Here is a 24,806-nt window from a genome sequence, read left to right as displayed (position 1 = left end):
TTGAGACTCAGCAAATAATACTAATTCTACTATTACTACTACTAACAGTAATATTAGTAATTGGAAAGAAAACAGCTGGAAGCAAATGCTATCCTTTTTGCTGCAATGGACTCTAGGAACTACAGAAGGGATTAGCCCCCGTCTGCTGTTGCTCCCTGGTGATGTAGTGCTACAGAGGTGGCACATTTGGATCCCAGCCATCCTTTAAGAGCTTGTGGGGCAATATTCACAGCCTGTGACACTGGCATTTAATTTCTGACGCTATACTTTCACCTCAAAAAAGCCCTCTGACCTCAATCTCCCTAACCACGAAGGGGAGGAACTGTGCTCCTAACCTCTGCGGGGCTGTGTTAATGAGTGTTTCCAAGGCACTTTAAGATGAAAGGGTACAAGCTCAAAACCTTATCGCTTTCCAACCATGGCAGACAATGCTTAGATGAGCCTACAAACTGCACAGTCCTTTGTGCTGTACATCTGTGAAGCAGACTTGAATCAAAAGGCACAATATTTCTAGGTTAAAAAAAAAAACAACAACAGATTAAGATTTTGGGTTTAAAGTAAAGAAATAAATAAACCCCCAAAGTATTAAGATGGCAGTTGTGGGGGCTTTCCTTTTCTCCTCTGTATGAGTCAGATGTGGGTGGAAGTGCTGAGCAGACCATGCTGGGAGAGGGAGAAGGTGCTGTGCATGCTCTGCACCAGCTTGCAGGGTGGCTGCGCCATGCTTCTGCGTGTGCACGTGTGAGAAGGGTGATGGGACGTAAGGTAGAGAGAAGGAAAAGGAAATGATTTCTTGGGAAATGACCAGTCTGGAATGGATTTTCCTCTTTCTCCCTACTCTGTATTTCAAACCTAGGAGCACCAATACGGGCGAAAAGCTATGTCGTACCAGACCAATGGTGGCAACAGAGTGGTAAATAAAATAGTGAATCTTATCTCTTAATTAAGAGTTAAGAACCTCATAATGTTTCTGCTATGTTTTTTCATTGTGTACCAATATAGCAGATTGCATAATTGGCTAAGCTGTTGGCTGAAGGCAAGATGTGTTTGTGGGTTTTGCCATTTAGGAGAAAAAAAGAACCATGCCCCACCTGTTTTCTTTGCTACAGGTGAGGAACCAGGTTCACTGTCCTATTTTAAAGGGAAGGTGACATAGAGATGTTAATTACTCGAGAACATGTGTAGGATCTTGGGGGAATGACGATGACAGGGACACAATGTGGACTCATGTCTTTCTCCAAGCGCCATGCATTAAATACAAACCTATCGCCACTTCTGTATGGCTTGACTCAGAGATGTGGCTAAAGTCCCTTTGCTTAAGGATTATGTTCAATTGTTTTAGGGGAAAGTGAGGGACAGTATTTCTCCTTTCTTCTTAACACATCATTTTGCAGATGCAAACATGGCTCTCCAATGCTTCTCACAGGAAAGATCCTAAGGTCTGTTTACTTGAAAGGGACAGAGGACATGAAGAGGAAAGGCCAGGAGTCTCAAAATATGCTGGGGGAGAATTCCTCCTCTCTGGGGACAACAGTAGCCCTGTGGCTGCATTCCCAAAAGCTAACTCAAGGCAGAAGAGGCTGGTTTTTAATGCTCTGCAGTCAACAGACTGAGACAGTCTCCAGCACAGTTTCAGCTAGGAGCCCAGACTGAGTGCTTCACCCCCTGAGGGAGGGTTCAAATGGCATTCTGTGTCTAAGGTTAATTTTGGTGAACACAGTCCAGAGCAGCCTGGCAGATTGCCTTCCTGGGACAATTCATGCTTCCAAACTCAGGCTGTAACCCATTCTAGCTGTACCATCACCCCTTCCTGCTCTAGCACTTCTTCCATCATAGCTTTTACATAATACACAGAACAAGATGCAAGTCAAATAAGGTTTGGGGAGAAGTTTTTAAAAAAGAGAGAAACATGAGGAGTCTGTAAATAAAATGATCAGCACTGGAACTGTGTTGTCAAACGTTCCCCAGCACGTGCCTGTCTTCACAATGAAAGGACTAATGATAGTTCAAGGCAATATGGGATGGATGATCTCTTGTAAGAGTCCATGCTCAGTACAAGACTGCAGACATGAAGCTACTGGAAAAGAGAAAGAATTTGCAAGGTCTGTCCTCAACAGGAATGCCTATGAAAATGTGGGATTTTGGCTGCTCCCCTCTGATTTTTTTTTTTTTTCCCCAAAAGCTGCTGATTTCCTCTATGGAACAAGAAAGGAGAGCCAGGGAACATCATAGTGGCTGAATTTCAATGACGGGTGAAAAATTCCTTTGTACAAAAATTTTAATTAGCAGGAATTTTGTGGGGAAGGATACAAAGTATTAGCAAAGTGATTTGAGGTAATGAGGGCTGAAATGTGCAAACATTCCCAGTCCCTAAGAAGCCACAGAAAAATTGATTGTGCTTCTGCAGATTTGCCAAAGCACAAAGCACACTTTAAAGAAAAAAAAAGTTTCCTTAGGCATATTTGCAGTGAAAACATCACAATCTTTCTGAAAAAAATCTAAAATTAATTCTATGACCATGTGACTTAACCTCTTAAATGCAGTAGTATCACTGTTCCCCAAAGACTGCAAGAACAGACAAAATTAAAAAAGACCGAACCCAACATTGCTAGGGAAAAAATGATGACATTTCACCCTGGATCATATTTACACATACTCCAGCTGCAATAATTAGTGGCTTTAAAGACATTTCTGTCCAAAGGCAGTTAGGCACCACAGCAAAAAAACCCCATCAACATAATTCACCCTACACAAATGACCTGTGCTGTGAGATTCTAGCCTATAAACAAAGCAAGGGAAAATGCCTCCAGACAGATTCACATCAGCTTAACTCATGCCCTTCAGCCTTAAAGTATTTTGCACATCTGGTCCCTGTACTCCCATATTCTTAACTGCATAAGCTCAAATGAATCACTCGCTCCACACTGCAAACTATTTTTTTCAAAGAGCTGACCTGGCAGCTCCTGGCAAACATTTCTCTCCCAAGTTATACCACAACCAACGTAGGGGAAGAGTTGTCCCACCACTTCTTTGTCCACCTGCCTTTCTACGATACAACCTCAGGCTGCATGCTCATGAACTTCCTTGTCAAAAATTTTCCGCCAATGTGAGGCAGAACTACAATGGTAGTGTGATAATCATAGTCTAGGTGACACATTTCTGTGTGGCTTTGCCCAGTTTGGAGATGTCAGCCCCAGAAACTGCAGGCAAAAAAGCGTTTTTTTGCTTTGGATCCCTTTCTGCCAGAAAAGTATCCTGAGAATGAATAAACTCAATGCAGACTAGGATCAGTGAGGACAGTGCAATGCTGCTTACATCCATGAGTGCAGCATTGATGTAGTTACTTGATTCGCCATCCACGGAGATGAGGAAGGGCAGGCACCGGTCCAAGGGCAACACATCCATGCAGCGGTTCTTGTCATGGTTCCTTGGCAAAAGACCGATGCTGCAATCTTCTGGCCGAACACGTGGTGTCACAATATTGAGAGTCTGTGAAGGGGGGAGGAAAGAAGTGAAAGAAAGACAGAAGCAAGCTGAGTGTCTTTGAATTTGCTTCCAAGAAAGATGCCATCTGCACAATACGTTTATTTTAAAGGTACTTAGACTAGTAGATCTTTGGGATCCCAGAGAATGAAAAAGAAGGAGCACTGAGGAGCTTGTTGCTGTTGTAATACATTGCATTTTGAACATTGTCCTGAGGTGCTCTTCCGAAAACCATAAGCTCCAGCAAAAATTGAGGGCACTATACACCTCCCAACAATTTCCAGCTCTGAAACCCCACAGCAGTTAGATAACATTTCTGTTCTTTCCTAGAGGTTGGAAATAGCTGTCACAGGTACAAGTTGCAGCTTTAACCTGGTCACAGAGTGAAACGTCCTCGTGTTTCTACCATCCCTAGGGTGGAAGCATGCATCCCTCTCCCTCTTCCAAGTGGATCCTGTGCAGAAGTACCCTGAGTATTGACCTGGCTTGCGCAGCAGGTCAGACTGGGTTCAAATCCTCTGGTGATTCCTCAGTCAAACTATTGATTTATCTTAATAACGCATCTAAAAACCTAAGAGAAAATGTTGGGGGTTTTTTAACAGGAAAGTCTATCTGTTTCATATATTATTTAGAGTGCTACTTTCCTTTTGGAGTGACACATAGGATGCTTCACTTACATAGTCATACCTTATCTCTGGGGTCTTGCTGTCAGTCTTGGACTGTTATCTGTCTTTCCCACAGCTTGACAAACTGTATTTCTTTAAATCTAATTTTCTTTTGTGTTATCCATCGTGGAGGCCTCCTGACAAACCAGTCCAGGTTGGTCAGCAGGGACCAAAAATAGCAAATCAAAGTGAACACATCTTAACGCTGTTGCTTAAGTTGTGGCGGATCAGTGGTTATCTGATGTTATTCTACTTTCACTTGTTATGCGTCCTCTTCCTCAGCAAAGCCCACGCAGTCACACAGTGAACTCCTCTGCAGCCATCAGAGGAACACAAAATATTTAGGGGCCAAAAAATCTTACAAAGAGCTGGACTTCTGCCACGGAGAGGTTACAAATGGAGAAAAGAGGAGGGTCAAACAATCCAAGATAAAGGAATGTGTCCAATTATAAAATTTGAAATAATATAGTTCCTCTAAATTATGCAGGTTCTACATAAAATTCCCTTTGTCTAGAGACGGAAAGCAGGTAGTCTGGCTAGGGAAGCAACATGAAATCTCAGATCTCTGACAGTGCAGACAATTAGGCAGGTGACTTGTTAGTGATTTACTCCTGCCTATTTTATGCCCTTCCCCTCTCTCCCTTGTTTTTGTACTTACTCAGATTACAAAAACTCTCCAGAACGAGCTTTTGCATGTTCAGACAACATGTAGTGCATGAGAAATACATCCAGCCTTACCTGAGGGCCAGTGGGACCTAAATAACACATACTGCACCAACAGATCTATAGTTAGATCAACTGGTTCATAAAGATTGTAGCAAAGGATACCATCTTTTGTGTTAAATCCAGACAATTAGGGCTGAAGAATGCTCTGAGCCAAAATCCCGTAAAAATAGATTCTACAACTAGACAGAAAACGAACCTCTTATGCAAAGTACAGCGGAGCATTTCCTTCCCACAGGAGTTGCCAGCCCCTGGCAGCTGAAAAGAACAAGCACGCAGGCGACAAATCTTGTCTCATATCATGACAAAACAAGCCCAGCAAGCGGTGACTTTTTTTTTTAAATAGCATAACAGCATTTGATGAAGTTAGGCTTTGGCTCCTTCATGCCAAGCGTCCAGAACCAGAAACACTTTTACAGATCTGATATCACTTGATAAAACCAGATCTTTTTTTAATTGAACTGTCATCAATTGGGATCCACATTCTTTATCTCACTATACCAACCCTGATGATTCCCTGTAAGGTTTCAGATAAAAAACACACATTCTCCCTTTGCGCAGAGAGGGAGGAAAAGAGCCATCTGACTCAGACTGGGGCTCCCAAAAGACATTCTCTTGCTGCAAAAGATACTTTGCTGGGAAAGGGGGTGGGCATTTCCTACAATTAAAGGAATCTCCACCTTTTTACTGCTGACTAAGAAGAATGGCCTCTTAACAAATAGCAGAGGTCTCGCTTTCCCATCAAACTCACCTTGCCCCAAATTTCCCACAATATTATGTTTTTTCCATACATTGGTGTTGGCTGAAAATCCTAAAGGGATTTACAGATACATGGGGAATAAGACTGGAAAACTTAGTTCAGTGTTCTGCAGGGTGAGTTCTCTACTGTGCGAGAGGTACAACTGCACAGGGCTCGTGGCTCGTGTGTCCCAATCCCATTTATTAGGGTGGGATAAGCAGTGGTGATAGCAAAAGGTGGAGACGTCCCCATCTTGTTCCTTGCCCCAGGGAAACCGCGCTACGCCAGCACTTGTGAGTTTTACTGTATGTCACTTCAGTTCTTGTCACCAGGTACTTGTTAAACATCTATAGTGAACCGAGGGATTCCGTTCATTGAAAATCAGTAATAGCGAAAGTAATGCTCACTGAGCTCACTTTCTCCTTCGTATGGAAGGATGTCAACAAGTTGATTGTCAAGACTCGGAAGCAGCATATGAGCCACCAGAATGGATAATAAGGGACCTTGAGGCATAAGTGTTTCTGCATGAATTACAGAAGAAAATGAACAACAGAATAGTTGTTGAAATGAGAAGTACAACATTATGTGTGAAAATTAGTACCCTTGCTCTACTGAAGTGATGGGGAAATTTTTTCCTTGCCGAAGGCTGAAAAGTCCATGGTCAAAACCAAATCTCTGCCTGATCCAGTAGTAAAACAAAAATCAGCTGACATCAGACCTTGGCTCAGTGTCCCCCTTCTCTGCTCTGTTGGAAATTGTAAAATAACACACAGAAATTGATTAAACACCTTCAATACACCAACTGCAATGACTGAGACACATGAAATTACCTGAAACTCATCTTTTATCTGGCTGGAATTGGTCTGTGGATCTAGTCTGCTGATGTTGTAATATATGGATCTGAACTCACAAACTGGAATGGCCGTGTTGCCACAGAGACATGCCTCCAAAATGGCATCATGGACAAATACATACTGCTCCTGCACAGGGGAGGGGATAAGATATTAAAATTGTATTTTAATACAGTTCATGAAATATCACGGGGTTTTTTCCTTAAATCATGCCCAATATGCATATTTGGCTCCATTTCATGTGGAGACAAATTACACAGTGTGTTATGTGACAGCTTTGTAAGCAAATCTCATCCATCATTGAACGTGAGGTCTCATGTATTCATTTCAAATTTACAAGTAAAATGGGAAGTCACCACTCTCAGGAACGCTAGGACAAAATGGGGGTGGGCCGAGGAGGAAATCAGGGTGTAAAGCTTTTCTGTTCACAATCACGAGGCAACGGTCAGGAATGGATTGTGCTTTGGACCTACGACAACACCAGCAGAAACAGCTGTACTAACAGGTCTGCTCCCTCTGTCTCTTCAAAACTCCTGGACTCCTGGTATTCTGGGTAAAGTTCCTTCCCTGAACTAAATATGAGAAGTCCAACAAAGTTAAAAGCTCTTCTCTATTCGAGGCTACTGTCCTGTCCCTCAGGAGGGGAAGGCATTGAAGCACATAGAAAAAAACTTGCGTAGCAGGATAACGGTTCCATAGAAGTTTGTGCAGCTGCTAGACGCTACATGATGGAGCAGCTTGCTTAATCGGCACCCAAAGCTTGAATCAAGGATGTTTCATTTGTTTAGCTTGCAACTGATACAAACTAGGTACTATTCGAGTCTGCAGTATACCTATGAATGAGTCATGAGAGGATTCAGGAGCTAGCTTTTTTCTACAGTGAGAATAAAATTAATCAGCAATGCTAAGACCTAAACTTCAAGGTTTGCCCTCCTGTCTTGGAGGCCCTGAGTAGCTGCCAGTGAATGTGATTCAGTGCACATCTGGTCATGTTTAGCCACCGAAAGTTCTGTATAATCACATCACAGAGGAAGCAAGTGTTGACTTAATGAATTGCTGGGCTCCTGTCGAGCAGAGAAGCTGACAGAAAAGCAGTACATCGTAAGAGGAGACCTGCTGGCACCTACCTCCGTCTGCACCAGATTGACCCTTTGGGATCGCAGCTCTCGCACGCAGTTAAATATATCTACCACGCCTTCGTTCTCTGCCATGTCAAGCATGATGTCGATGGCAATAAAGCATCCTGTTCTCCCGGCCCCAGCACTAAAAAAAAGAAAAAACCATGAGGGTCTGCATGATCAAGGGACCGTAGAGGGGCAGGGCTTTACGGAGGAGAAAATAACTGTATCACAGACACAGCTGTCTTCTCGTGGAAGCTGCTCCTCTCGCCCTAGTGGGCTGATTTTTGTGTGTACCTAATTAGCTTAGGATTTAAGAGAATGAGGTAAAATAATATTTCTTGAAAGGGAAATGGAGTCAGGTAGCAGGAAAAAAAGCCTTGTGTTCTTGCACATCAACAAAAAAACTACGAAAATAATCATTATGATTTTACAAGTTGGTTCACCTGCACACCTCTCATCACATAGGAAGTGCGAGAGCAGCCTCCAGGTCGCAAATAGACACAATTCCAGAAATTTTCTTCCATGGGACTCTTTAAAAGGCATGCACACGTTTACTCAAGCGGGCATGATGAAAGGGGCTCAGTCCTCCACCTCAAACATTTCTTTTCCCTTTTTAATCCGGAGGCGTTTGGGTCTGAGGAGGGTGATTTCAAGTTGTGGATTGTAAAATTATAGAGAAAGGAGCTTGAAGCTACTCAAAACCTTCAGTTTAGAGCCCCCCGCTGCTTGCGAGAATTGGACCATCTCCTGCAAAACTGTGTTGTCATTGTGTCTTCCTTCCCTCCTGGGAAATCATCCAAGCTGTTTAGGTGTGAAGGATAGAGAGAGGAGAACGTCTCTTCACATTACTCCGAAGGAAGAAAGAAAACTCAGCTCAAATCAGGGAAACTTCAGTTGCATGAAAACTCCAGCAGAGCCGAAAGCAAGGCAATATGAATGACCATAAATTAATGGACCAGATTAATCAACTGCTGAATAGAGAGAAGATATTTTTCATTTGCAGAATTTTAATGAATAAGTGGCATTTCCTCTCCCTTTATCTCTCAGCTTTTCAGAATTTTAACAAATAGTTATAACATTTCTATATTTAGAGGATCCTGGCACTTCATAAATATCGAACAACGATATTATCCAGCCAGGCATCGGTAGGGAGAATTTGGTAATTACCACTTAAAGCAAGTCATTAAAATTCAAAAGCAGATAAATAACGGAGAGGAAATGGCATTTATTCATTAAAATGTGAAGGATGAAAAATTTCTCCTTGCTTTCTTGGTGACAATGAATCAGGTTCAGACTCCTCCCAGGGCCAGACCCATGTCATGGCACCAAGGTAGCAAATTCAGGCCCTGAGCTCTGAATGAATTCCCTTCTGCCAGCTCCTCAGGCTTAGCTGTATTTTATTATAAAACTGATTCATTGCTTGCTAAGAACAACCAACAAAAAAACCCACCCCCTCAACCCAAAACCGCTTTAAATAGGTAAGATTTAATTGACTGTCCTTTTTAAAGTGGTTGTGGGATGTATTCTCTCTTTCTTCCTAATCACACAGCATGGCTCTTAGAGGTAACTGCCTGTGGATTGATTAGGGGTGAGACTTCGGGATAGCCAGCTCTGCTCTCTAGCCTTGTGCTCCAGCCACGTCTCCTTTATAGAACACATGCCCTGAGCTGTGGCCTGAGCACTGCAGAAGTAGCTGCTACAAACCCACACTCTGTTTTTGTAGCAATGTCTTTCCTCACATTTGAAGTCATCTAACTCTGATGCCAGTCTGTGTGTGTGTGTCTGCTCTCCCACCACCAGCAGCATGCTTGATCATACCTCAAACTGTTAGTTCTTCATGTCAGGGACACTCTCCTACATATTCATATAGTGCCTTGCACAGTAGGGCTTTAAGCTCAGTTGGAGAAAAACAGTGCAGAGAGCCCTCACCAGCACCAGCGCAGCAGAGTTAGCAAGCACGTGATTGAATAGTCTGAATTTTCACAGCTGTAAACCAAGCACCGATGTTTCCTCAGGCATTCCGCTTTTATTTACTAGCAGGAAGGCACTGGGCAGGTTTTCAGTCTGACATTCCCATTCCTGCTCCTGGGCTTTGAGAAGGCCAGGATGTACAACGGCTGGCATCCAGACCCAGGAAGACAGACTAATGTTTCAGATAAGACTATTGATGCCAGTACAAAGCTGAACTGCAGTGCATGTGGGTACAGAAAAGCAAAGCTGCTTTAAAATTCCCTGTCTTTCTGTAGGCATTGTCCCTTCTGCCACGTGAGGTTTGTTGTAGATAACGACTGGAATGGCTGTCCCAGATATTTACCATTTTCCTAGCTCTGCTATGAGCATCTAAGAGAGTATAGGTCACCAGAGAGTCTTCTACATTCGAATGGCCCTCTCTGACCTACTTACGTCATCTCCAATTCATGCCAGCTAAGCTCCAGAGCTGCCACTTTAGAAAAGAAAACCAAATTCCACTTTGTTTCCTGGTGAGGCCCACAAATTATACTCTTAAACAAACAAAACATAATTCATTATTGCCAGACAAGAAGAAAAAAGGAAAAAAGCTGAAAAAGCTGATGGAGGAAAGGCTCACAAGAACTCGCATACCTGCAGTGCACAACAATAGGTCCTGCTTCTGGGGGATTGAGAAACTTCACTTGACGAACGAAGCCCAGGAGGCCCGTGGCATAGCAAGGAACCCCGTGGTCCGGCCAGCTGGTGAAGTGGAACTGCCGAATCTCTCGGATCTCATGGTAGCCTTTCTGAGGAGACAACACAGCCTCTATTTCTCTTCCATCAGACTGCAATCACTGCCCCTCTCCCTCACGCAGAGGGCTGAACAAGCATTTAGCTCTCGTTATATGCGGGAACGTGTGCTATGCCGCTTTTCACTCAGAGATTTCAAGCTGAACTCCAATTACAAATGAAGTGGGTAACACACAACTGAGGACTACGAAGGTGAATGCCAGCTCCCAATTCAAACCTGTGGTCTTAGAGTTCAAACCCAGCTCATTAGGAACTTTACAGGGTGACTTCAGCCTCAGCATACCACGGCTGCATTTATCCAGCCTCCTTTGGTGTTATTGCCATAAACCACCAAGAAGTCACTCTTAAATCCTTCTTGAGGCATTGAAGCAACAGCCTGGGGAACGAACACCTAGAGAGTGGACGTGCCCCAGGCAACGGTAGATTTTCTGCCATCTCCTGCCAAAAAATCTCAGTTCGAGATTACAGCTGGTGGTGAAAAGGGCAGAAACTGGTACCCAGACCCATCACTTGGCTTTTCTGGTGAGACCAAGTTATTGCACATGAAAATTGACACCACTTTTATATGCCCTGCAAAGGGTTAGACAGAAGTATCAGTGAGCTGTGACATTTCATCGTACAGGAAATGTAGGCGGAATCCAGCAGCAGGTCCTCTAACCTGGCAGATTTTGGCATTAGCATTTCTTATCAAGTTTTTCAGTGATTTAATGAAATATGGAGCTGATGTATTAGAAAACTGGAACAATATTCCCAGTGTGGCTGAAGTTCATTTAGCAGGAATTTTTCAAAAGCTTTAAAACCACTTACTGAGTGTTTGGAGAGTAATTTGGACAGACCTGGAATACTCTGACACTTAGACTTCCAATTTCTAATTACAAGTAACAAAAACCTTCCAAATCCTGCCGACTTGGGGATAACTTTTATACTCTTGCCTTTATTATATTTTTATTTCTGTTGAAAGCGGACCCTACCTGGCATCCAGTTTAACTGATCTCTTTTTTTCATCTGTAATTTGCCACTGTGAAACAGGACAGTTATTATTCCTGGCATACCATCAAGTATCTGCTGGCTTTTGGATGCATTTAAACTTCATGCACTGTGGATTCTACTTTCGTGCCTACATCAAGATGTTCATGTAAAATCATTTGTCCAAAACTGGAATCTCTGTCAAAAATTTAGGTTTCTGAAGTGAAACTTGTCCAAATAGTAACAGCTCCCATCTCCAAGAGCATTCTGGATATGTTTCCCAGAGTTCCCATTTCTGAATGCAAATTAAGTGTTGTATCAAAATTTCAGCTGACTGAAGATTTCCTTACCTTTTGGACAGTAAACGTGCGTATGACATACTCTGCCAATGGTTCTGTCTCAATTAATGTGACTTTGATATCTCCATAGACCTCTGTGTCATCTGGCCAGTATCGAACACACTTTACCTGGGGGGAAAAAAGAAAATATTGAGAGGAACTAGCTCAAGTTGAGTCAGAGCTGACCTACATTTTACTCCACTTTCAAGCTGAAGCCAACGCAAATTGGGCTTTCTTCTGATGTACAGACTTTGTCAAAATTAACTGTATAAATTAGATCATAATTCCTTTACTGTATATAGAAACCACAGGGAGGATTTTTTTCAGTTTCCTCTATTGTGAATACAAATGAAAAGGATGCATTTAGCTCTTCTTTAAGACAGTCTTCCTTAAATTTCCATACATGCCTGACCATATATCAGGTTTACAGAATATCTGGCAGTCACTACCACCATCCTCTTTGAGAAAAATCTATGCTCTTGCTATTGCTACTGTAATTCTGAACTCTCTCTGTTTAGCCAAAGAATTTCAGTTCATAGGGATTGTGAGATACTTGTTGATACATTAAATTTGATTGACTCTAAGCTTTCCTTATCAGATGTGGACACAAATTTGACACTTTACCAGCTGTGACAGGCCTCAGCTAAGGCTCAAGAAAGAAATCTCCTGACCACGTAAACATATCCCAAGCTTAGCTGCTTCTAGAAGCCATGTGCAAAACTCATAGTAGAAATTAAAGCCAATACTGTGAAGCTCTAGAAGGGATATTTAGGCTAACAAAGACTATCAAGTTACTAACTGCTCTAGCATGGAAGAGCGGAACAGCACCTAAAAGCTGAAGCAATTAGCTACTGTGAAGCAGGTTTCATGTTCCAGTTCCAGTCATAATCGGAAGGGGTTTTATAAATATTAAATATGATTAATGTAGGTTTGTTGATTTTTTTTACAGAGGCATTTATTTCAACCTGAAGTGTCAGTAGAAGGTGAAATAGAATAAATAACAATAAATGAACAGAACCAGCTGGCATTCAACCATGAGATCTAAAGGAAATCAAATACAAAGCAGCTGAATTACTAATGGCTGTGAGTAAACTATCATTTAAATTTTTCTTAGTACCAAAGCAATGTAAGGTGACAAACATCAGGACAAAATTTTTAAAAGCTCCAGTTTCTGGCTGAGAATGTCTCTAAACCAGAGACCACCAGGAGTGGGAAGAATATGCTGGGGAAAGCCACCCCAGACATGCCTTTTTCTTATTCCCTAAAGTCTAGCGTACGCCTTTTGAATTATTCACGTTTGCTCCCATCGTGGGCTTTGGCAATTGCCTTGTGCTGACACAGGGCCTTCTGGTTCATCTGAGTCCAAGAGAGAGAAGCAGTGGGTGCTGAGGAGGCCAACGCTGCTGGGTGGCCCCAGGATCCAGCTGTGCACAATCTCATACCACCACGGAACAGTGATCTTCTGAAGTGATTGGAAACTCTCGGCTTTAAACTGTCATTTAAAGAGCTCTTTTGATAGTCTGAACACCAGTCGCACGTTCTCGCCTCTCCGGATTTTTGTGGGTAGAGAAGTATTCAAATTATACAGATAAAGAATAATTATTACAGAAGTACATTTTTCCTTCTGTACTGAAAAAGGAGACAGCTTCTCAGCTAGCATAAATTTGTATAACTCTGCTAAAGCTGAGACTTACACCAGGAACACGATCCTTATTAGTCTAGAAGGGAAGCAGCTAAGTATTACAAAATCTAGCATTTGAGACAAAAACCCAGAGTGGCTTAATTCATTCCCTTACTGCAGTAAGCAAAAGGCATTTCACTTGCTGAGCTTGCCTAAACAGCAGCACCGTGTTATACCCAGCACTGGTTTGGCTTCATATGTCGGGAAAGTGGTACCCTTACCCTGCCCACTTCCACCAAGTTGGTGACCATGACAACACTTGCAGAGTTTTCTTGCCAAATCATTCTCCAGAAATCCTTCACCGTCTCTTGCATTGGCCCTGGGGCAAGAGAAAAGACAAAAGGACATCTTTAACAGAGTGTATCGAATGCCAACAACTCTTTTCAGCTGTGCCCCAGCCATTGCCCTGTTCCCACAGGATCCTGCTCTCCGTTTCAGAGCATCCCTCTGCGATTCAGGGTTACAGAACAGCCTGGAGCTTTCTGAGAGATCAGGCACCTTATCCTTCCTCGCAGGGGGTATTTAAGGTTTTAGCACCCTGGAAAGAGAGGTGATGCCTCTATTGTAAATAGTGGAGATAGTTCCAGTAGGTAACCATGTGTAAGTGATGGGACATGGATGCATCCTATAGTGAGTCTGTAATTAAGGTTGTATTGAAATTTGTATCCGATGCAGCACTAAAATTCCTCCATTTCACATTTTAATATTTATTAATTACGAAGGAGGAAAGAAACATGCAGAAATTAGCCCTTTTCTGAAGTTCCCCCAGGGAGAAAAATTTCAGGTTCCAACAGCCAAACAGCCAGTGCTCACAAGAGGTTTATTAGACCAGAGTCTCTCTCTGACCTTGCTTCCTTCCTCTCTTCTGCATTGTAGGCGAAATCCTCCCACAGACTCCTTCCACCCACTCTGCCCATACTCGTCCGCCATGTTCTCTGCCTTGCTGCATTCCCTATTCCTGTCCATCCTCAAATGCCAGTTTTACTCTAATATGTTTCTTTATTCTTTCAATAGGGACAAGCCAGCAATGAAGTCGTAAAGCAGAATTTAAGAAGAGAGTCATTTCCGTGAACATCACTTTTGCAGGTATGGCGTAAGAGTTTGGCCAGTGATGCAGGAAAACAGCACCCTATTGTAAAGAACAGGAGTAGGGAGGTTTGTCATCTAACATGGATAGCCCTCAGCATTGAATTGTGTTGGTTTTTAATTCTTCCCCCCCAAGGCACAGGAAACTCATCAACTAACTTACAGAAAGTGGTGTTCAAATGCATTTCCTACTAGTTCCCACTAACCAAAAGTTCATCAGTGACAGGCTTACTCATACTGCCCCCCCCCCAGCAATTTCACTCCAGAAGGTAAACCCAAGCTCTGTAAAGTCCCTTTTAGGTCTAATCTCATACTTCATGCACAACGGACACATTATAGATTGTACACATTGTACTGCCACCTCTAAGGCTGTAGCATTTTTTTATTCCTGTAGCTGAGGTTTTGCATTTGAGTGCCTTAAAGATCTTGTAACATCCTATATCCTTCCCTTTTGTGCCCCTATACCAAGTTCTCAGACGTTCCCCAAAACAGAAGATGTCACCCTATAAATAGCTCTTGCAACAGTTTAAAACAGCAGTGGTTTTACAAATATTTAGACATACAAGAATGAACTTGCCTTGAGTTGCAATGTAATGACGAGGCCGGTGGTATCCCTGGAAAAAAAGAAAATACGTGACAGTCTGTGAGATCACAGTTCAAAGCACAACAGCATGTATTTTATACTTTCCAGGCACCAACAACTGCTGCATACTTAACAGCGCACCAACACTGGTTATCGAATGAGTGAAGATAGGCAACTAGGTTGGCCCTTTGGTATTTTAAGTGATGGTACCTCACTCAGGCTGAATGAGAAGATCTCATTATGCCAAAGGGAAAACAGAATGGGGCAGTTTTTACTATTTCCTCAAAGAAACACAAGTCCTGTGACTAACCTGTGGGCAACTCTGAAAACTAATAGGCAAAAAGTTGCACCTTCTTGTTTGAAAAAGAAGAAACGTGTGCATTTACCTCTGTATGAAAAAGCTGCATATCAGTCTTACGTAACTTTATTAGGTGTATTTTTCATCCCTTAAAGAAACTCTTCGGAACGTTGTCAAGTTCCTAAGAATTAGGAGTTGCATACAAGAAATGCATGTTCATTTGATCATTCTGTGTGTGAGGGAGGCTGCTTTCTGAATGTTATTTTATAACACTAAAAAAAAAAAGTCAATCTATTTACACGCCTTCTGCACTGCAACTTTGTAAGAAGTCGATAAGTCTCAGATATCTTCTAATGCTATTGCGAGGGGCTGATACTGATTTCTGCATACGTCATTCAGCCCACATTCCACTTATGTTGGTGGATCTGTCAAACACAGGAAATCTCCATCTGTCCAGACTGGTCAGACAGAATAAACTGGAGACTGAGAACCTTCTCCCTGTCACAACACGATGTTTGTATAATGTTCAGCTGTCATTTGTATCAGATCAACAGTCTGTCCCTATGTAAGATGCACCGAATGCCTAAGCAGACTTGTCAGCAGGAGCGTTTGTCATAGTGGGAACATCTAGGAGGCTTACGTCGATGTAATTGGCGTTTATGTAGTCAGAGTGAGGGTCCCCATCCAGCAGTTGCAATCTCACTCTTGAATGATCATCTGAAAGAAGGAAAGAAAAAAAGTGACAGTAACGATAAAGAGGACTTTGTAAGTGCTTCATTTTATCTGCCGATTCCTGCAAGAGGGTAACTGAATACTTACAATAATAAAAAAGGAAAGAATATCAAGACATATTCCTGTTCCTACAAGCCCTTTCTTTTGTGTTTAAGATGTAACATTTAGGTTAGTGTTCATTCATACTCTGTGTTCATTAAATTCACTGCTGTCACCATAACCCTTACAGAGCTTTTACGCAGACCACAAATGTTGCTTGGTTTCAGGGTCTCAGGACAGATCTTTGCAGGATGTATCTCCATTACAAAAGCCATCTTCACGCTTGGAAGTGAGAGCCTCCCTGGCTTCATCTGATCTATGGAAACCGAGGCAAGAGCTAAAACTGTTAAGATCAGGATAAAAATAAATAGGTCACGACAGAGGTATAAAAGATTAAGGAGGGTAAAATGGCAAATGAAATCCTGCACATAAGAAATGGGGCAACCCAGAAACCTGAAAGGAAATACCGAAGGAAATCAGAGCAACGTTCCTTTATGCCACCCACAGAACTCACAGCACCAAAACGGCATCAAGGCAGTGTTAAAAAAAAAAAAAATTAGAAATGTTCATGCTTTTGAGGATGTTCAAAGTTACTTTAGATAAGGCAATAAAATAACAGATATCAATCTTTTCATCTCCCAGCATGCTCTTACAGTTCAGACACAGAAAGGAACTACCCCGGCGGGCAGATCGCGGCACGATTTTCCACCAAGGGAATATTTTGATCTTTCTCTGGAACAGCTGGTGCTGGGCTCTGTCACAGGAGACACTCCGCGAGCTGGGCTGCTGAGCTGATTTGGTCTGTCAGTCCCAGCACCGGTATGCAATCAGTTGCAGAACTGCTATCTAAGGGCTAGTTGCTTGGCAAAGGCTACTGGGTTACAGAGGTCACTGCTGGCCATGCTGGGCTCATTTGCAAAGGATTATTTAAAGAAGTATAATATAGAGTCCATTAAGTTTATTTCCTCTCCACCAGCTCTGTAGACCCTAGCTCGCAGTCAGTAAAGCATTAATGTTTAGAAGCACTTTGCAAAATACGGGCCTAAGCATGATTTACATTCAATTAAAAAGAATCATAGCAATGAAACATAAAAATATGAGGTGTGATTCTGCAGTAACTCAGTCAAAAAGGGTTTTAGTCATCACTTAATTAAATACAGACTCAGATAATAATTGTGAAGACAGATGTGCATGCAGTTCTGAAAACCAAGATTCGGATATATATTAAATATTCATTCGGTTATGTAAAGCAATGATTCTCATAACTCCGTTCATTCTTTGGGTGAGATTTTCACACCCGAAAAATACAACCACATTGCTGTATTTATCAAATCCTATATTTGCATTCAAAAAAGGTTACGCAAGTGAATCCATCAAAAGCTCTGTTATATTTGTATTAATAAATATAACCTTTGTAGACGCAGTGGAAGTAGGTATATTTCTCAGAGTGCTGATGTTGTTCCCAACTCTAGACAATTACCTACGCTCAAGGCAACGGCACTAGGAGTTGCAGTAAATCATGTGGTTAGACAGACAACAAAAGAATTTATACTTAGAGCAATTCACAAAGACAGACAAAGAGCTGATTAAACCAGACATCCAGATGAAATACACAAAATCTCCCGTAGACAATCTCACACTTGCAATTCAAGGCAGCAAACTAAGCTAGCTACGAATCACACAGAACAAAAGCAAAGCAAAAAAAACCCTAGAGCTAATGGTTGGGAGGGGAACATGTACTAACTCCTCTTGTGATGCCACGATATAACAACGTTATGGAAGTCTTAAGTTATTGCAAGAACAGAACTAAAAAGTGATGAGACCAAAAATGACCCTAATGACAGGTGAAAAGAATCTCGGGCTGATTTTTTAAGTGGGACAAAGACACTGTCTACGCACAGTGTGGAACTGAAGTGCTCTGAATAGCCCTCAAGGCAGAATCTGCCTCCCTTCATTTAACAGAACCAAACCCCAAAATTAAGTTTCAGCTCTTTGAGCCACTCTTTAGTTAAAAACTTAAAACAGACAGGACTAATACCTCCTGAGGGAGCTAGATGTGGAAGACCTGAGAAGCAGACTGCAGAAGAGGTCTATGCATTCAAGACAATTATGGATAAAGAAAAGATCTCTGTAGCTGTAAAAAGAGTTGTTGGTTGTCGTTTTTTTCCCCTTTAAGCCAAACATGGTTATTCTACTTGTGAAAACAGTAAAGGATGAAGAAATGATCATTGGAAATGAATATTTTAAAAAAAGGAGACATTCAGGTTTAGGTCCAATTATATTTCGGGACCAAATGAAAAATACTTTTAGCTGAACTTTGCCTTGGGAGGACAGAATTCAAAATGTTTCATTGCATATTTTACGAAAATGAGATTAATTCCTGTGGGAGATTTATTTCTCTTGTAAGTGTGAACAGTGCAGCAGAAAAAAAAAAACCTGTGTATATGGTAAGCACACAAATTATTAATGACAAGTTAATGGTGTCTTTAATCCTGTTTGTAAGTTTAGGAGCACAGTCTGGATAAAAGTTCATGAAACAACCTACCTTGTAAATCCCTCTTTCCCCCCCAATCTTTGGAATTTGGCTTTTTTTTTTAGTGGAGAGGGGCAAAAAACAATGCAACTTATTATGCTATTAGCAGTAACAATCTTGCACTTAGTTTTTGTCGTCTACACACTTTAAAGGGCTTTTTAAAGAACAGCAAATGTCTTCACTATCTCTTCTCCCAATAGTTAAAATTTATTTCTGATTCTGCACCCTATCCACGGGACTACACTAGCCAAGGAGACTACATATTTGGCACACTGAAATGAAAGTGTTGCTCAACTCTTCTGTAAATTTATCAGACATCATATCACCGTGTGTTACAAATGGATTATAAGAAACTTTAAAAATGGAGAGAGAAACAGAAGAAAAATTTCATGTCTGTAACGTTTAGGGCTGCAAAAAACGGAAATATACTTCAACAAATGTATAAATGATTTTATTTCTCCCTGTTTACTATAGTCCATATGCAAGTTAGCAGAACTCTAAATTTGTATGAAGAGTACTTTGACTGAAAATTGGTCTTAAAACAGATCTCAAAAACGACAAGAATTTCACTGAAAAGCATTGTGCTCCCATTTTAGCAGAAAAATGTTATCGTTTCAAACTTCTGTCAAAATTCCCATTAGTGATCATTTGAAATATCATTGCAATTTTTCCACATCTCATTTTGACACCGGTACTGGATTAATCTCACACAACTTTCGCCATCTAAATATTACGCAGCTAGTCTAAACTGGCTGTCAAGGTTCCCCACATAGTCAATGGAGAAATACAGACATCTTTTGAAATGATTCAACCCAATTCTGGTACGAAAGGATGATTTGCCCTCTCAAGGACACACTGCCCTCCGCTTTCTATCCCCACTGATCCTGGACTGTGCCTTGAGAACTGGGTAACAGCAAGGTGTGATATATCCCATCCTCTCAGGATCACATACCACGGACATTGCACAGACAAGCAAGAGTTTAGGCACTACAGAAGAAACCATGGAATAAACATGCTTGGAAGATGAAAGACTTCTATTCTAAATCCAATAGTGATGTGGGGTTTTTTTATTTTATGCATTATCCCTGTCCGTGGCCAGGAAATGCACTCCACTTGCGCTTCAGCTGAGAGCTCCGTTAATCTCCCTCTGTTGTTCGTGTCTTCCACCACAAAATTCTCTGATTAATTCACAGTCTTCCAGCTCAAAGCATATGGTAGTCAGAGTATGAAGGAAGAGAAGCAAATTTCTCTACTGTCTTTTGTCATCAACTCAATAGTTTTTAACGGACCATCACAAGACTTTAAAACCATGGTGCCTAAGTGGGAAGATGGTAGAGCTCCACTGCAGATGGGAGGATGTGTTTAAAGTAGGACTGGTATGAGCACCCCTGTGAGTGCTGACCTCCTCCTGTAATACTATGCTCAGTAAAGGGAGAAAAGAAAGGGAAAGAAAGTGCTCTCCTGTAAGTCAAAGCAAAACACAATCTGATGTCTTCATTTCCTCAGCTCTCATCTGAGAGCTTTCACACTCTGATACGTAATGACTCTAAATTTGGAGAAGATGGGGAGAAACAGAATAGAACCAAAGGTCCCATATAGCTTCTGGATGTTTTCTCTTCTATGGAATGGGTTCAGCTCAACCCACAAAAGCTCAACATCCCTCCCCTAACAACCACTTGCTGATGCACTTTGAAGGCCTCAATATCTAGGCCCTAAAGTGAATTTAAATCATTTTGCTTCAGCACATAAATGGATCCACTACCTACCCTTGCCCCTGAAAGAAAAATCCCGCATCTCCACAACTGTCTTTGTGTTTACAGCTTTTATACCCAAAGCGCAGGAGTAAAGCTCACGGACACTGCCAGTGTTACAAAAAGTTCAAGTAGGGCAGCTCCCTCCAGCATGGCAAATCTGTGCAATTACAGTGCATCTTTCCACCATCAACAGTGGATTTCTGTGGTCACACAGACCCCAAATCCACTCCTCAGCTTTTCCCTGTCTCCAAAAAACATATCAGTGTTGCAGATTGAAGGGAACCCTGGAAAGCTGGGGTTTGAAGCATGGGAGAGCTTAGAGCTCTCTTGCATCTCCTCTCCATGAACAGATTAGCCTCATCTGCAGTTTTGGTTTGCAAATGTAAGAACAGCAGATGTTGGGGCTGGTAGTAAGATCTAGGTTTTCGTAGAGAGGCACGATGTTAATACAGCCCTGGGAAAGCAGTGAGCCGAGTAAAACAGTCCTGTAAGTGTACTATTACCCAGAAGGCCATAAAGACAAGATCTAATCTGCTGTGATTCACTGAGCAATGCTACTTATTGCAAGAGCTTACAAACCCACATTTTAACAAAAGTCTCTGAAGCAGTTACAAAAGTTAGATCAAAACCTGACTTTTCAATTCACTCCCCAAAAGGCATGAGATATCTCGTTCCAGGAGCGATGAAATGGCAACTGTGGTTAAATAAATAGTGTTAATGGCCATCTGCAGCCCTTTACCAAATAAACCGGTAGGAGCAATCAGTGCATATTCTGGGTTTTACCAGCAATTACAATTCTAGTACAACAAAGGAGCTAAGGGTGTAATTGTTTTCCACCTCCCCTCCTCTGCTCAGGCTTTTGCACAGTTTGTACCCACTGAGCACAATTCGTTTTCATGATCTGCCCAGAGGGAACTACTCTCCTGCTATTCTCAGCTCTGCTATCAATTCTCTATTCTGGATCCTGTCGTTGCCTTTACTCAGGGAAGTTGCCCAACATTGCCGATCAGTAGGGTCTGGCTCAAGGCTTAGCCAGTGACACCACTGATAATTTTGCAATGGTTTTACAAAACGTCTGATGGATGATATGCTCCTTCCTTAGGCATCCTCCCTTCCTTCTCCCTAGCCTCTTCAAAGCGAAGCAAGGATTTCACTCCATTTTATCACTCTTTATTGCACATTACTAAATTCTCCTTGTTGTCTTTTAGAAGAGCTGCTGTCTCCTCCTCAAACTCTTTGTTCTGATATATATTTGAAGCAAAGAAAACCCACTCAACTTTGTTATTTACCTTCAACTCTTGAGCATCCTTCCTCTCTTTCACTACCTTGCTTTCTTTATTTTTCTTTATCTATGCCTTTCCACCCTCTCAACCTCATTCTGAAATCTTTCCCAACAGCCCTCAAACTTGAGCTTCTTTTCTGCTGTTTTATACTGTGCAGATACTTCTTCCTTAGCTTTGATTATACTCTGCATTCCCTTATTCAAGCGCATCACCTCCTATCTGTATTGCTACTGTGTTTATATTTATAGCTAAGAGGCTAACATCACTCTTCGTTAGACAACAATTCATCTTTGTGAACACCTTCCCTTTAGATAATAACCCATTTATCTTCCTTGATTTTGCTTCCTTAACTTCTTCTCACATTTCACTTGGTGTTCAACATTTTCCTTGTGACCACCTTCAAGATAAATTAGATGGTGGCTATTGCACACAGTCTTGTCTCTTTTCACCTCCACTTTTACATCATGTCAACTGCTTCCTCAAAATCATACAGAGAAACAAAGAGTCTTTCACGTTTCCTTCCTTATATCATACTATGGCACTTCCATCTTCAGTCCAGTGTGTAGTTGTTATAGCTGGACGATTCATCTGTCCTAGACTAATCTAATCTAAGTTAATGGTATAGACAGGTAAATTGAACCTCTGTCTGGAGGTATCGCACTTTGCCACTAGGAACACAGGAAACTTAACAGCGAGGTGGAGCTTTTAGGCAGCTGAAGTTAAGGGAGATGATTTTTACGCTAACTGTAATACTCCAGCAGTGTCACTTCCATTTTCCACATGGAGAAATAGAAACTGATGGAACTGGTGACCTGCTCACAACCAACACAGAAAACCAGCAGCAGAAGTGGGATCAGATCAGGGCTCATGACCTTCCGATCTTCATTTCCAGATTTCTTCATCTTTACCATGGGGTCCCTGAACTGAGCTGTTCTATGCCATTCCCCCAAAACTGTTACATGAATCATTTCTTTCAAGACTTAAAAGAAAGAGTGGAGTAGTTACGTGTGAGATTATCTGTCTTTGTGGCCAAGGTTTTTTTTTAGTTCTTTACTAAAGTCTGTTTCTTCTACAGGAAATACATATTTAAACTGAGAAAAAATACAGTACTAAATCTATCACTCAGCATGACTTAATTTTGCTCTTACAGCATTCTGTAGATTTATCCAGTCATGAAAGTCTATGGCGCACTCATTTATATTCTTATTTCTTGTTCTGATGGTCTCAGGCCTGGCTTCTCCAACTTGATGCTGCTCAGCAGCCCTTAAAAAGAATTACTTCTCACACCTCCTCTCCCCAGTCATTATAAGGAAAAATGAAACACTGGGGTAAGCTGCTTGGACAGCCTGTGGAAAGCTCAACTTTGGAGATCATTAGGAAGAGGCTTCACAAATACCTGATAAAAATGACAGAGGTGAATCTAGTCCTGACTTGGAGAATAAAGCTAACCTAAATGGTTTTATGGAGTCCTTCACTTCCCTGCAGTTCTGCAATGTATCAATATTCCTATAACATCTACAGTAACTGGTTATTGAAAGAAGTAAAACTAAAAAGCTTTAGTGCATTTTCAGCTGCCTTATTGCGATTCTGAGGCAGAAGCTAAGTTTGTCCCACACGTCAAACCAGCTCTCTGGGGACAAGCAGCGACTGCTCCACTGGCTACTGACCACAAGGAAGGAGAAAATCTGATCTCTGATCCAAATCTAAAAATCTGATACAGCTGCATCTCCTTTTGTGCTCCCATTCGTGGCACTGAGCGCTCTGGGTTATGTAGTAAAAATGGGCAGAAAATGTGCATCATCACCCACTGCGAAAATCTGACAAAAGGATTTAGCCCTTAAATTACAAACATTAAGCACAAAGCAAGGTAGATAGAAAATGCGTAAAAAACCATAACGTCATGCAATGACTTTATGTAAAACAATGAAAAAAACATAAAATAAAAAAATCATAGAAACATAGCCTGTAACAAACAGACTAAACTACTGAATGCCCAGCACTGTAAAGCAGCTTTTAGTGAGATTCTCAAACACACCCTTTTCCACAGGATGCATATAAAATCTTACAGAAAGCTCACTTTAATGTGAATTTACACCTACAGGAGATTATGTTTCCATATCTGTTCTTATTGCGGTTTTCGTCTTCCTTGGCTGTATCCCAGGATGCCGTCTGCCCCTCGGGTAGTGCCTGCAAAATAAACAATAGTGGAGTGTTTATAAAAATCTGGCCAATGCCTTCAGGTGGATTAAGATGGCTGAGCAGGGCAAAAATAAAGGCGCTGTATAATTCAGTAGTCAACGAAGCAAACAGCTGTTCTTGAGGAAAGGGCACATCCACTAACGCAAAAAGCAGAGCTTGGTGCAGACCATTTGCATCTCCTGGCTTCTCCCAGCGAAGAATCATTTTCCTCCTGCTACTTCACATCTAAAAGAATCAGGGGAATTTGTTTCTGGCTGCGCAGACACAGGTTAACCTCATTTCCCCTGTAGAACATGGTTTGTGGAGATTTCACACACATACACTTCTAAGAAAACCCAGATGGCTGAAACATAGTGCTCAGTCTTTCATATTTAAGTTGAAAACAGATACAGTGGTTTCACCTATTTCTATATTAATAACAGGGCGATGCAATACAAACCACCAGCTGGTTTTCTCTGGGGAAAAATAAAAAAGCTCAGGGTTTTAGATCACGTATAAGGAACAGAAGCAAAAGGAGGTAAAACATGCTCATGAAGTATCAAAATAAATAGTCGTTTTCCTAAAATCTGCTCTCTTAGTTGAGAAAGGATGGGGTAAGGAAACTGGCAGCACACAGTGCTACCCTACCCTACAGCTTGGCCCTGCAACTATTCTGAACACACTCAAACGAGCCACTCTCCCCTTGAGACACGTCCAGGAAGGATTTTCAAGGTAGAGCCAAGAAAACGGCAGTTGTCACAGGATCTGGCTGGAGGACGGTCTTGCCTTCCTCGGGAGATGGCCCAAATGCCTGTAAGCAGGATGATCCCTCTCCCTGTCTCAGGACGGTCGGGAACGTCAGTACAGGCAGATCAAAGCAGCAGGCACAGCAGTGCTTTCTGCCGGCACAGCGACGGCATCAGCTCCCTGGGTATCGCCGGCATCACAACTGGATGGAAAGCCACGACCTGCAAACCTCTGCTGTTGGCTGCA

General features: G+C 41.9%; 1 protein-coding gene across 1 annotated transcript in view; it reads right to left on the bottom strand.

Annotated features, from left to right (window-relative positions):
* Nucleotides 1-24,806, bottom strand: part of PTPRT (protein tyrosine phosphatase receptor type T) — a 462,241-nt gene that overhangs the window by 7,782 nt on the left and 429,653 nt on the right. Inside the window, 9 exon segments of the mRNA XM_050907140.1 lie at nt 3,316-3,489; nt 6,441-6,590; nt 7,589-7,724; nt 10,184-10,338; nt 11,659-11,775; nt 13,549-13,646; nt 14,991-15,027; nt 15,935-16,011; nt 23,735-23,822. Coding sequence (XP_050763097.1) covers nt 3,316-3,489; nt 6,441-6,590; nt 7,589-7,724; nt 10,184-10,338; nt 11,659-11,775; nt 13,549-13,646; nt 14,991-15,027; nt 15,935-16,011; nt 23,735-23,822 — 1,032 coding nt within the window.

Source organism: Gymnogyps californianus, chromosome 17 (assembly GCF_018139145.2).
Source record: "Gymnogyps californianus isolate 813 chromosome 17, ASM1813914v2, whole genome shotgun sequence".
Taxonomy (NCBI): domain Eukaryota; kingdom Metazoa; phylum Chordata; class Aves; order Accipitriformes; family Cathartidae; genus Gymnogyps; species Gymnogyps californianus.
This window is presented reverse-complemented; position numbering and strand designations above follow the sequence as displayed.